The 14,056-nt window shown below is 51.1% G+C and overlaps 1 protein-coding gene across 1 annotated transcript; it reads right to left on the minus strand.

The window, feature by feature from the left end:
- Nucleotides 1–6,787: 6,787 nt before the first annotated feature.
- INA (internexin neuronal intermediate filament protein alpha) lies at nucleotides 6,788–13,354 on the minus strand. Its single transcript, XM_032116759.1, has 3 exons — nucleotides 12,362–13,354; nucleotides 8,767–8,891; nucleotides 6,788–8,214 (listed from the first exon to the last, which is right to left on the minus strand). Exons 1-3 carry the CDS (start codon nucleotides 13,292–13,294, stop codon nucleotides 7,941–7,943), a joined length of 1,332 nt encoding a protein of 443 aa, XP_031972650.1. The 5' UTR covers nucleotides 13,295–13,354; the 3' UTR covers nucleotides 6,788–7,940.
- Between the last annotated feature and the right edge of the window lie 702 nt (nucleotides 13,355–14,056).

The following is a 14,056-nucleotide window of genomic DNA, read 5'->3' on the forward strand; positions in this document are numbered from 1 at the left end:
CTTTGTCTAAGGAAAGCTTTCATGAATCGTCCCTCAGGTCTTTACAAGAAAACATTGTTTTGTCTGGGAAGGTGGTACCATAACAAAAAAAAAGTTTTGTTTGAAGTAATTCTCCTGATGCTTCTAAAAAAATATAACAAAAAGCCTTTTTAGCTACAAACTCCTATTTTACCTTTAAAGTTTGTATAAAAGTAGTGTTTAAAATGCAGCAGAAAATGAGATTATTTTGTAAACACTTTGTGAGTTGTGTTGATAAAAGATTATATATTGTAACAGTAAAATAAACTTTATTTTAGCCAATTTAAAATTGAGCCCTCTTGTTTCCATGCCGTGTTTCCTATGTCAGCCTCAGAATTATAGTAGATTATAGTGAAACTGCTGAATGTGCTCTGGGGTTGTTAGAATGACAAATTTCAATTAAGAGACTGAATGGTGAAGGGTAATTCAATACCAAACTCTACTGGAGCTAAGTGTGGTATTGTTAGCTGGAGTAACATGAAATCTCTGGGACTCTCTTTTTAATGTGGATCTTAGTGAGAAATAGCTCAGTAAAGATGTCAAGATGATTTTTCCACAGAAATACAGGAGAAATAATCGTGTCGTTTACAGGACCCCTTTTTTCATCAACAAGAACATCTTTTTGTGAAAGCCACCTCTCAATTATTTTCTTTCATGTTTATGTCTGTTGTTACCAAGCCCCTGTGAACTGGATCTTTCTCTGCCTCTGGAATTAAGGCAGCTGGTTCAAATACTCCATATTGCCCCCATTATCACTCAGGGGTTTGTTTTTGATTTATAGCTCTGTGCTAAAATACCATTATCAGTATAGTCACATTTTACATTGCAAATTCACCCCTAATCCTGGCTTGTACTTCATTTCTAAAGGAGACTCATGTGCAGAGTTTAGCAGCTGTATAGAAGCTGATAGTTAATTCAAATTAATGTCATTCTAGGATGCATTTGACTTGCATGGCCCTGAGAGGGCTGTGCTGCCACTGGCACTAATGTCAGTGTCAAATTCTGTTTTCAAAAAATAAAAGGGGCTCCTGGATATTTTCAAAGGATTTTCCTTTTGGGTAAATCACATACCAGCTAACATGCAGAAGGCCAACACTCCCTTCTTCACCCTTTCGGTGGCTTAATGAGGAGGATTGAAGGTCTGTAGCCTGAGGTATTTTGACAAGAATGCTTAGTGACCTGTTATTTCCCTTTTGTCCACTTCCCTTTATTTCTTCCTCACCTGCCTTCAGAAAGTGTATTTTTAGCATAGTTTTCCTGGCTGAACATCCTGCTTTCTTTCACCTGAAGGCACTGATGTGTTCCTGCTCTCCAGTGCTGCAGATCCCCTGGGGCACATCCGTGTGCAGCAGGGTGACCTTTAGCTATTGCCAAGGCTGAGCTGGGGCTCTGTGGTTTCCTGCATAATCAGCCTGCTTGCTTTAAAATGTGCCAATCTTCTTTCAGCTCCCCTGCTGCAGTTTTATTTCTGTTGGTCTCTTTTTAACCTTGGCTTTCCTCCAGCTTCTTTTGGTGCTGATGATAGAAGAGCATCTGTAACAACAGGCCGTCTATGGGATGGCATCTCTGACCTCATGGGAGATGAGCCAGCCTCATGCTCTGCAACTGAGGGAAGGTGTGCTTGGGCTCATTCATTGTTTTGCAGACACTATGTTTCTTTACTTAATGAAATAGTTCCAGTTTTACTTTCTTGCTACCTTCTTAACAGCATCATGGCTAACACACATCCTAATTAAATACTGCTTGTAAATGCAGCATAATTCTGAGTTCCTTTACAGGTCTGCTAATTCCCAGGAAGAGGAGATGATGAGCCTTAGTTTCCAGACTTCTTATAAACACAGAATCAAGGTACAATCAAGTCGTGAGCACTGAGTCGTATTGGTTACATTCTGCCTGTTTTCATTGTGTCCAGCACAGACTCAGTGTAATAAGAAGATAAGGTTCAGAGACTGATGCAATGTGCAGCAGCTGAGCCCTCTAAGCAGAGGGGACCTGCAATGGCCAGGGATAGCTGTCATTTGTGTCCTGAACACGACAGTGCACCCAGCCTGGATCTGCACTGCCACCAGACTGTGGCACACGTGAGCCAGGGGAGCTCTTAAAGCTTATTTCTGTCGATGTGAAACAACTGAAGAGTTTTATTGAAAAACCATTCGAGCTTGTCTAATACTAGCCCATGTTGAATTTATTTTCAGGGAGTCATTAGGCATTTATGTGCAATGATTTATGCTAACATATTTTTAACAGTCACTAGCAAAATTACATCCCTAGCATTTCTGGTTTTACTTTTCTTCAGTGTGGAATATTATTAGTATGAAATCTGTGCTCAGTACAAGTGAGTGGAGGGCTTCACTCCAGCAGTTGAGAGAAAGCCTATTAACAGATACAGGAGTTTTTATGTATTGCATGCCTTTCTTTTAAAGAGATTGTCACATTGTCCCCATGAATCTTTTAATATGCTCAACAGAATGCACCAAGGGCCAGCCTGAACATTTACATTCTTTAAAATGTACTTTTGAGGCTGTCATAAATACCTGCTGAGAGATTGAGAGACGTTGCAAATGGTGCATTCATTTCTGCTTTTTATTTGGTTTTTCTACCTCCTGTTTCTTCTGTTCAGCAGAAAGAGAACCAAGGTGACCACAAATGGAATTTTGCCATGTCATCTTTAAGACACCCTTGTTGAATGAGCCAAAGGATATTTACATTTACTGAGCTTTCAGAATGTTCCCATAGATACAGGTTTAATCACTGGACAGGGCAAATTTTATTGTTTTTGAGAGAGAAATAGTAATCACATCTGAGGTGAAATGCAATATTGATTGGCTGCTCTGTAGCTGCAGAATTCTTGCTGGAGCTGCATCACTATCTTCACTAGGTTTGGATTTAGTCTAAAACAGTGCACTTGTGTCAAATGCAGCAGTGGTCTGCAAAAGAAGTATTTCCTAAAGTGGAAAAGAGAACTTGCATTTTCTAATTGTGTGGTAAAATAGTCTATTTGGAAATGAACACTTAAAATGTAATGTTTCCAAGGGAAACATCAGCAGTAGAAAAGTGGGTGGTGGGCACTTGGCAAAGACTGAGAAAAATTGTGTGTTCCTGTGAGAGCTACTTTGGAGCCCTTGGTGTTGTGGCAGCCATAACCTCTGTCCTCTGAATGGGTCTTCTGGTGTCCAGTAGGGGAAGCTCAGCTTCTCAGTCCATGAGAATCTTTCACCTGTGTACCTGATACCGTGAAAGTGAGAGGGGTTTGGTATCTTTGAGACTTACAGTGCTCTCAAATGTGGCTGAAGTTAAGCTGATGAGCATAAGAAATGATCGGGGAGGACGTAGGGGGTAAAGAGGACATGGAGTCACAGTATGATCCTATAATCCTTGCTTCCTTAAGAATCTAGCCTGAATGTTTTGGCTTGCTGAATCATTTTGGCTTGCTTCAGGCATTCTTATTCATACATCTCCCAGGCCTCATTGCTAGACTAGGAATTTGCTAATGAGGTGTCATATCTGGGGCTTTCGGCTTTTTTTGTTGTTGTTTTTGTATTTCCATTGAAATTTGCTTAAAATGAATGATGTTCTGAGCCTCAGTGCAAACCACGTTTTTCAGTCTGGTCTCAGCTTTTCCAAATGGCTTGTTCTTACAGACCACACTTGGGTCTGCATATGCATCATCTCAGGGAATGACTACGTGTCTGTCAGAGCATTTACAAGGCTGCTCTGGACACTGGGGAGCCAAGAACTTGTTTCTCCTTGTGCTCTCTGCAGAGATGCAGGCAGGCAGCAGCTGCCTCTTGATTCAAAGGCAAAGGAGCAGAGTGACCCTGCTGTGATAGGAATGGACTTTGGGCGTCTGCTGTTTCAGAACTGATACAGCACCTCAAGGGCTTTGCTGCCATCAGCAAGTGAATGTGTAGCTGGGGCTCTGGAATTGCACTCTGACATTTTCTGGGTATTTCCCTTCCATCTAAGCAGATGTTTAGCATGGACACTGTTCCTTCTTAAAGTCATGTTCTATGTCAGTTCTGGGCAGCACAATGTCTGCTTTAACAAGGATGTAATTGCTTGTCACAGGGTTGCAGGCTCATCTCTGGTTGAGATGAAGACCCCTGCAAAATCTGTAGGAGTGCTTTCCCCCTGACCCCCCCAGCTCTGCAGTCCCTCTGGTTCAGCTGGAAGCACTGGAACAGACCAAGGTCAATGAACATTCTCCCACCCCACCCCAAGCAGTGCCCTGTTTGCATGTTGTGCTGCATTTGCCAAGTGATCCTTATTCCCATAGGCCTGAGAAGACTTGCATGAATGAGCTGGCATTGCTTGTGCTATTTTGACATAAACTCTGCTTCACAGTGTCAAACCACAGTGATGTGGACATTTGATCATTCAGAAGCATCTGTTTGGCTGCTGGTGTTAGGGCTCTGTGTGGATCACTCTCTGCAGGAAGAAGCTCTTTTCCTTAAAGAGGTGTCTGTGCCAAGAGCTGGCAAAGAGAGAGTTGGCTGGATTCAGCCAAAGGTGCCGGAAGAGACTTTGCTCTGAATTGCCTATTGATTCCTTCTTGCTGAATGACAGTGTTCTTCCTCAGTCTGGTAAAGGAGATGGTTGCACTCCTGCCAAAGGAAAATGTTTGGGGTTTGTGGGTTTTTTCCTTTGGCTGCTTTTTCTTTGGCTTACTTTTTAATTAATTCCAGCATCTGGATAAGTGTCATTAGCAAAACTTCTCCGTGTGCAGCAACTTTGTCTGTTTTCAAGAAGCTGTACATCTCAGCTGCGTGAGCCAGCATCTACATCCAGGAAAAAACAAAGGGCCAGCCCAGTGGTGGGAATTTGTCCCACTGTGTGGAGGCTCAAGTTCTCCCTGGCATAAAGATGAAGGAAATGCAGTATCATGGAGAAATAGCCGCTCTCTGCTGCTTCCTGAGCTGATGGTGCAGTCCGTGTCCACAGCTGCCTTTTATCCGAGAGGTCGAGGTTTTATAGAGGTATAAATCTTTCAACATCTGCAGTGTGACTCACTCCTTCCCTCTGGCAGCCTGGGTGTTTAACCCAGTAAGAAAGATGGGACCACAGAGGAGGATTTATTGCCCTGTTCCAGCTTATGGTTTCACTATAGAAGCTTTCTGGTGCATATAAGCAGGCAGATAAAAGGAGCCACTCTGAAGAAGATAGCAATGGAAAAGGAGGCCTGGATGGAGGTAGTCAGAGTTCAGCACTGGCAACATATTCAGCCAGGCCTGTCCCTCTTTGCTGTAATTTTTCTTCTCATAAAGAAAAGGAGAGTGTAGATATGGGCCTCCCTGCTTGTTGCCCCTCTATCACCTCTGGAGTTTAACACCATGAGACAGCACCAAACTGCTGCAGAGCTCCAGAAATGCAGGAAATCTCTGGGCTGGCCCTCACACTGCAGCCGTTTTTCAAAATAGTTCCTTGTTCTTCCCACAGCTCCTCCATTCTCCTCCACCACTGCAGCCCCTTCACAAGTATATCACCAAAGTAAAATTCCTAGCTTCATTACTAGCATCCAGTTAGCTGAGCAAGCAGGAATTCTGATGGAGATTGTGCTGGGAACAAAGGACAGGTCAGGCTGCTTATGCTCAAGGGACAGAAAGCAGCAGTGCTGGAGAGTGAGATTCAGAATATATTTCATTAGCTGCACAGCCACATCTGCTTTTTATTCCCCCTTTGGATTGGGAGAAATACTGTGTGTTTGCATTTCCTAACTGACGGCCGAGCCAGGAGATATTTGGACATTTCTTGACCCTTGTTTTATGTGCCAGTGCCTTTGACTTAACTCTGCAGGTGCTGGCTCCCCCAAGCTCTGCCTGGGCACCCCAAGTTGCTCTGTGCTGTTTTGCTGGGGGCTGCCGGTGAGCTGCACTGCCACAGCCATGCCTTGGGAAGTGCCCCTTGCTTCACCCACCTGCGGGGCTGCCCTCCCTCACGGCGAGCAGCCTGGCCAGGGCACGGTCCCCGAGGTTATCAGTGTGACAGGATCAAGGTGTAGCCATGCTGCTCCTGGCCTGCAGCTCTGGTGGAGAAGCCTGTGACTGTCAGACCGTGGCCCTGGGGCCTTGGGGCACATTGCCACGATGTGGTGCAACAAAGCAGAAGTAGGAAGGCAATAGGACAGTGTGCTCTGGCAGGGCCACCCAGCAGGAAACTGCCTGTGCTCTTTTCCTCTACAGGCACATCTCAAGCAGAACGTGTGCATCTTCCAAGTATAAGCTACTGCTTATTATAACAGCATTAATACTGCATATTATAACAGTACCTGTGACTGCTAAGTTTACTTGGGAGGTGGGTACCTCCCTTCTTCATCTGCTCTTGTGTAAATCACTTTATCTTCAGTTGTGCAGGCAAACCACGAGTCTGTTTCTAACCCCTGAGTACACAGGCAGGGTGGAGAGAAAATGACAGAGACCTTGGGACTGAACTGTCAGGAGCGTGATGCAAATCACAGCCTCAGAGTCCATTTTCTGAGCAAATGAGTGTGCACTCGGCCATGGCAGACCTTGATCCCTCAGCCAGCTGGCCATGAACTCTTCTGCACAGCAGAGCCACCATGACAGGCCCCTGGGTGCACCCCATACATGCCCCACTGCCATTGGTGGGCCCAGCCACACCTTGTAGCCCCAGCAGGAGGGGTTGGCAGCTGCCAACCCCAACACCACGTTCTTTGTAGGGGCCCAGAAGGACTGCTGGGCACTTACCCAGCTGTGGGCCAGAAACCAAGTGTGTTCCCAAGATGACACAGTAGTAAAGATGACAAAACAGCTTGGTTTGATCCACACAACTATTTCTTTTTTTAATTATTAACTTGTGCCTTACAATAGAAGAAGAAAGAATGCAAGCAAACAATCTGCTGGTTCCAGGAACTACTCTGGCAGCGCCACAAGGGCAGCAAGGTCTGGTGATGATAACCCTGCCAGGGCACTGACACACAACACATTGAGTCTCCGGCTCTTGCAAAAGCGATCGCTGGCAATTTAAGGCATTGAAGGAAACCTATGGTTGTTAAATCCTATATCAAATTTGGCACACATTGGAACAGTTAGAGTGGAGACAAGGATGCTTTGTGGGCTGGTGTTTAGGAGTCCTGCAGCTTCCCAGTGCCATCTGGGGCACAGTGCTAATCTGGGCACAGGTTTTTCATGTGAAGACTGTGCAGCCAAACAAGGAGCCCTCTGACCCTAATATTTGGGAGATAGTGATACCGCATGAGGTACTGCACCCTGCAGCATGGTGGTGCCTTCACCTCCAATGTAGCAGTTCACTGCCCTGTGCCTGCTGCTTATAAACCCCATGTGCCTGGCTCGACTAGTGCTGTCAGAAAACAAGATTTGTCAGTACAAAGAAAAATTAACATTCCTTATAGTTCGAAACATACGTGGCTGAGATCAAATGTCAGGAGTGGTTACAGTCCAGTATGGCTATTTCTGTGTTTCTAGGGTTAAAAGTGAATGGCTACAGTTTGAGGAATGGGGAAGAGTTTAGCTCTACATGGATTTGGATAGCTGATGAAGGTATGTAGCCTTGAAACTAGTTATAGTAAACATGTTGAGCTGTTTCCCTCCCCTCCCCAGAGAGCGGGCTCAGCAGCTTTCCCAGCCAGCTGCCCCCCGCCCGCCGATGGAGGAGAGAGGGAGCGTGCTACGAGTCCATGTGCCACCACCACAACGACCAACATGCATCTCTAGCTACCTGTCCTGCGTGCCCCCACCCCATTTAAAAGGGAGCAATGTGCCAAGCTCGGCCTCTGCATGGCAGGACCCACAAGGAAGCCATCCCTGGGTTGGTGTCCCCAGGAAGGTATGTGTTTCTAAGGGAGGCTTCCTGTGAGCCCAGGGCAGCTTCATGCTCAGAGGAGCAATTTAAAGGCCGAGTGGAGACTGTTCCCCCTCAAATGCATGAGAACAGGGTCCTGATGGTTATATCTTTGCATTTGCAAGGATTCCTCCATGCAGGTTTAACCTCCCTCTTTTCTTGACAGAGGTTATGGTCCCCTGAACCACCTCAGCCCTGCTGGATGATATTTTAGAGGTCACTTTAATAACCTCTCCTTGCTCCTCCTCTTTGAAGGACAGAGTAGAGGAACTAAAGCTCCTTGGCTGGAAGGAGTAAGTGGGGCTGGGGAGGGAATTGAGTGATGGAAGGCCGCCGCTTCCCATGCTGAAGAGGTTCTCCTCTCCCTCCAGCAGCTTCCTGCAAGCACATCACAAGGGAAGAGGTTAGTATGGGGATGTGAAACATCTGCAAAACTTGAGAGCAAGTAGTGCCCTGAAGGCAAGCCCAAGCCATCACCCCAGGTCACACTGCACCATGAAACTGATTCAAAATCATATTTTGGTCAACCATTTCTGGAGGACTTGCAATATGGGATACATGAGAGCAACTTTCTCCCCTCTTTCCTCTCCAGAAGCACCAGGAAACCGAGCACCTGAAGCACAGGAACTCAGCCTTTTGCATCTACTTACGACAAGAGAGACAAGTTTCCAACCCCATTAAAAATACTGCTTCTGGGATGGCTGAGGGATGTGGTTCACAGCTGCTAGATTGAGGCAGGACATGGAGCCATGGCTGCTCCCCAGGCAGGAGCATGGCCGATCCACGTGGGGGAGATGAACAACACACTTGTGGTGCTCCTTGAGTGTGTACCCAGGTATTTTCTAGGTCCCTGAAAATACCCCAGCCTAGTGGGGTCAGGGGATTGGGCTTGGGAAGTGTCCAGGTAGAGCAGGAATAGAGCAGCCTTACCTGTAGGCAGCTATCTCGATATCAAGGGCCATCTTGACATTGAGCAGGTCTTGGTACTCCCTCAAGTGCCGAGCCATCTCGTTTTTGGTGTTTCGCAGGTCATCCTCCAGCTGTCCAATGGTGTCCTGCAAAGGCAAGAGTGCTCAGGGCTGTGTTTTGAAACAGGATCTTCTCCCACAGTCCCACTCTGCTTTGCCCATTGTAGAGACAGGGAAGTTGCAATGGGCAATTGATCCATGATGGCACATCCCACCAGGAGCTTGGGACCATGAAATCTCATGCTAGCAGGGATGGAGAAGCAGGCAGAGCACCAGGCATGGCTTGTGAGCGTGTGCAGTGGGGGGGAGGCTTTTGGTGGATTGCCATTGATGGATTTATGTAGTTTCCGACCTGCAGCGGGGTCTGTGAGATGAGCAAATAGTGCCTGGTGCTGGGACCCCCAGTCCTGCAGGGGACAAGGTAGGCTGCTACAGAGGGAAGGGAAGTTTTGGGCTTAAACATCATCAAGTAGAGGCAGTGGCTCAACAGGACAAGTGAGAGCACCCCACACTGCAGCAGCAGCAAAGAAAGACTGCAGTCTGCATCTGCAGGGCTTAAGAAGAGTTGGGACATGCTTCCAGGAGGTGGAAGGAGAGGTGCTGCTGCCAGAGGTCTCCTCCAGGAGCGGAAGTCTGACACCTTCCCAGGAAAATGCCTCAGAGCCCTGGAGTGGGGTTGTGAATGCAGGGGGATTCGGGGAGGTTACAGAGACAGGGGCCTGCCCTGCAAGAGCCAGGGTGCTCAGCTGGACAACGGCATCCTTCCAGCGTCCTTCCTGTCAGCTTTGCCCTGCCTTTTGTCCCTTACAACACATTCTACCCATGGTGTGCAGGACTCCAAGGCCAGATTTCCTGCTAACAAAGGAGACTAATCTTTTCTTCTATTTTTTTTTTCTCAGAAAACAAGCAGTCTGTACTTTTCCCACATGCATCTAGGTATCTAAGCAGCAGCTTGAAAGTGAAACCTGCTCCCATAGGGCTCTTCCCAATCAGAAAGTTTCCCGCTGCCAGCTGCCCCACTGTGCCACCAGAGGATCGTGATTTGGAACAGGAATGAGTCAGCAGTTTGCATTTAAGCCAGGATGTAGCCGTGCCTACAAATGCCTGCAATGGCCACTGCCAACCTCAACTCTCCTGCAGCCCCTCCCAGAGTCAGGCCTCTGCAATTGCTTCCAGATCGTCTGTTCAGCAAATGATCTTTGTCTTGCCATATCATCCCCATCTTGTCCCCTTCCTATTCCTATCATGTCCTCAGCTTCCTCTCCTGCCTGACCTTCCTCGTGGACAGTGCAGAGACAGCCACGGGACATGGAGCTGCCCAGGGAGCAGGGAGCTGTGCTGACCCTGATGCAGTGAGCCCAGTTCGAGCAGAGCCCCTCAGAGAAGCAGTGGCAGCTTGTCCTGAATGCAGCATGAAGAATGTCACAGTCAGATTAGCTGGGCACAACCAGCCTTGTGGGACATTTAGGGGTCATCCTTGTGGTCTCAGCTTTGACCTGTACTGCCCTGACCATTTTCCACAGCCAAAGATCTGCATGAAGCTGTGCCTCTGAGGAGATCATTGGGGCATCAACTGAAAAGCCTCACGACATGGCTGCTGCTGCTGTACAGATTAAAGCCTCTGTTCTGATGCAGGCAGATTGCTGCAGCACCGAGCCAGGACAGGAAGGAATGACTTGAGGTGATCCCCACCCTGGGACAGCTCCACTCTTGCTGCTGTGACTCTTCATGCCTCCAGCCCCCTTCCCTCTGCCAGCAGTCCACATGAACAGAAAGCTCTTTCAAAACCGGTTGTCCTTGTTCCTGGTCTGCACCTCTCTTCCACATTCCAGCTCTACCAGCTGGTGGAATAAAAACCCCCTCCTCACACCACTGCAAACCTGTCCCCTAACAAAAGCCCTTGCACGTTGGTTCAGATTTGACTGGGCAGCCCACAAATACAAAGACATGTCCCTGCTTTGGCAGGATCATTTTAAAAGCTCAGACAATAGGAATATTCTCTTTTAAGACACACTCCCAACCTTTTCTACTGTTTGCAGCCAGGGAAATTACTCAGCTGCTACACATGCACATTGCTCGAAAGACTTTTAAGTATTGCTACACATAAAGCAGGTCTTGAGGGTCATATAGGAAAGCAGTGCCACGCTGTCACTAAAGCAATTTCAGTTATGAGGCTGTTTAATCCAGCTGCTTAATATTTTTTTCCCCAATTGATAAGTTGCTCCCAGAACTCCTCTTTCACATGGTGACAAGACTATTTAAGAAGATTACTGTGTATAATTTTTTCACTCTAGATAATATTTTATATTGCCTATTTCCACAAAAATTGTTGAAGACGACCTCAACTATTCAGGAAGCTTGCAAGCAGCTTGGAGCTAAGTCACAAATTCTAAAATATTTGGCAAAATTTGGCCTTGGAAATGACAAGGCATTACTTGGGCCCTTCAGATATGATTAAAGGCAGTTGTTTCAGTATTTAGAAGGAAATGGCTTGATTTAGAAATCACAGATCATTTAACAGTCATATAATAGAACAATCTCAGGATTTATTTTATTATAAATCATGAACATTTCCTTGTAGCAAGAAAATGTGGCAATACTGCAATACTGCAGTAATGGAATAAGAGATATGGAGCACTCAGTGTCTGCCCCACATGAGTCTTTCCACAGACATAAGAGGTGCTGGGATCTGTCTGCAAGTCCAGACTTAACCTCTGCAGAGCTCCAATTTCTGCAGTGCAGGTGCCAAGAGCCAGGCCACAGGGCAGAGGGCCAAGCCTGGGCAGACAGCTTCGAGGAATTACCCACAACGATGTGTAGGCAATTTTGGACCTGATCGTTAAGGGACAGGGCAGGGACGGATCGATGCCCCAAACAGTGCTACCGTGTGCAGCGATGTCCCGTGCAGGGACGGGGTGTTGGAGGGGGTATCCTGACCTGCTTCCCCAGAATCTGCCCTGTGTGGTTTTGCCTCTGGATAAAGGGTGAAGGCAACAGGCAAAGCCGTGGTGGGGCAGGATCTGTGTGCGGGCAGAGAGGCACAATGCTGGGCGGTGGGAAGGCTGCAGGGGTGCCTGGCACTGCGCAGCGCTGCAGGGGCACTGCCTTCAGGGGTGGGTGCTGCGCAAGGCAAGAGGGGTGGGTGCTGTTCCGTGCTGGGGGTGTTTGGTGTAGCGCGGCACTGATCGGGACAGCGCGGGCGATGGTGCTGAGCGGGGAGGCGCCGCACGGGGCCGGGGTGCCCAGCGCTGCACAGAACTGCGGGAGTGGCTGCTGCAGGGGACAGAGCTGCGCTGCAGCATTTCGCAGGCCGAGGAGATGCTCAGCGCTGCACAGGACTAGGGGAAGGAGAGGGCGAGGTCGCAGGTGCCGGTGCAGCACCGCGCCGGAGGTTTGCGTGGGATGAAGGTTCCCGCTGCTACACATTACAGGGGATGGCTGCTGGGATGGAGGTGCCGACTGGGCGCGGATGGCGCGAGAGGAGGATGCTCGGTGCCGCCCAGTGCCCGGCGCTTAGGGAAGGGGACGGTGACGGTTCCCGGCGCCGCCCGGCTCACCTGCAGGCCGGCGGCCTCGGCGTTGTGCCGCTCCTCCAGCTCCTGCAGCTGCCTCTCCAGGGACTGGTGAGCGCCACGCAGGCTCTCCATCTCCACTAGGCGCGCCTGGAGCTGGCGGCGGCACTCGCCGGCCTCCCGGCGGCTGGCTCGCACGGCCTCCTGGCTGCGGGCCGCCCGCTCGTGCAGGCGGGCGCAGCGGGCGCGGTACCAGTCCTCGGCCGCCTGCAGGTTGCGGGCCGCCAGCGCCTCGTACTGTGCGCGCAGCTCCCGCAGCGCCGCGGCCAGGTCGGGCCGCGGGCCCGGCGGCGGGGCCGGGGCCGGGAGCGCGGCGCCCAGCTCGGCGAGATGCTCGGCGTGGGCGCTGCGCAGCGCCGCCAGCTCCTCCCGCAGCGCCGCCGCCCGCCGCTCCAGGTCGGCGCTGGCGCGGGAGGCCGCTTCGGCCGCCTGCTGCCGGGAGCGCAGCGCCCGCTCCGCCTCGGCGCGGCTCCGCGCCTCCTCCTCGCAGCGCGCCCGCAGCCGCTGCGTCTCCTCGGCCAGGCGCGCCCGCTCCAGCGCCGCCTGCGCCCGCTCCCCGTGCGCCTCCTCCAGCCGGGCGCGCAGGGCGCGCAGCTCCCCGCCCAGCAGCTGCCCCAGCCGGCGCGGCTCGTCCGAGCGCTGCCGCAGCGCCGCCAGCTCCGCCGCCAGCGCCCGGTTCCGCTCCTCCAGCGCCCGCACCCGCTCGATGTACCCGGCGAAGCGCTCGTTGAGGCCCTGCAGCTGCTCCTTCTCGCTGCCCCGCGCCCGCCGCGGCTCCGCGCCGCGCTCCCGCACCGCCTCCGGCTCCGCGCCGGAGCGCGCCCACCGGCCCGCCGGCATCTCGGGGCGCCGCGGGGCCTCCGCGAAGAGGTGGCGGTAGGAGGCGGCCAGGGCCGCTGGCTCCGCGCTGTAGCTCATGGCGGCGGAGCGGGACCGGCGGCGGTGCCAGGCGCTTATGTATGGCGGGGCGGAGCGCGGCGCGGTGCGGAGGGGGCGCGGGGCGGGGCGCTCCGTCGGGGAGGGGGCGCGGTGCGGTGCGGTGCGCGGTGCGGTGCGCGGTGCGGTGCGGTGCGCGGTGCGGTGCGGTGCGCGGTGCGCGGTGCGCGGTGCGGTGCGCGGTGCGCGGTGCGGTGCGGTGCGCGGTGCGGTGCGCGGTGCCGCCGCGGCAGGAGGCGGCAGGAGGCGGCAGGAGCTGTCCGTGCGCCGCGGTGCTGAAGGGCTGGGGCAACGGGCGGGGCACGGGGCGGGACGGACGGATGGGTGTAGGGAGGGAATGTGTGTGCGGAATGGACGGACACATGGATGCAGAAAGAGCATGCAAACATACACAGGCATGTGGACGAGGTCACACACACACACACAAAGAGACAGATGGATGCACAGGCATGCAAAAAGGGTCAGGCACATTCACAGTAAAACACACATGCTCGGAGCCAGAGAGACAAAGGGACAAGCAGCCGTTCAGAGAGACACAAAGATGCACTGGCAAGGAGGAGCAGAAAGGAAGAGACAAAGAAGGAAGCAGGCAGAAATGGGCAGGTGGAGAGAGAGAGTCAGGCAGACACCCAGAGAGACAAAAGGCAGACGGACACTCAGGTGCACACACACAAATCACTCTTGCTGGTGTATCCCCAGATGTCCCCTCCAATGCCCAAGGGAAGCTGTGCTGTGCGTCTCTGT

The sequence above is a fragment of the Corvus moneduloides genome, chromosome 8 (genome assembly GCF_009650955.1).
Source record: "Corvus moneduloides isolate bCorMon1 chromosome 8, bCorMon1.pri, whole genome shotgun sequence".
NCBI lineage: Eukaryota > Metazoa > Chordata > Aves > Passeriformes > Corvidae > Corvus > Corvus moneduloides.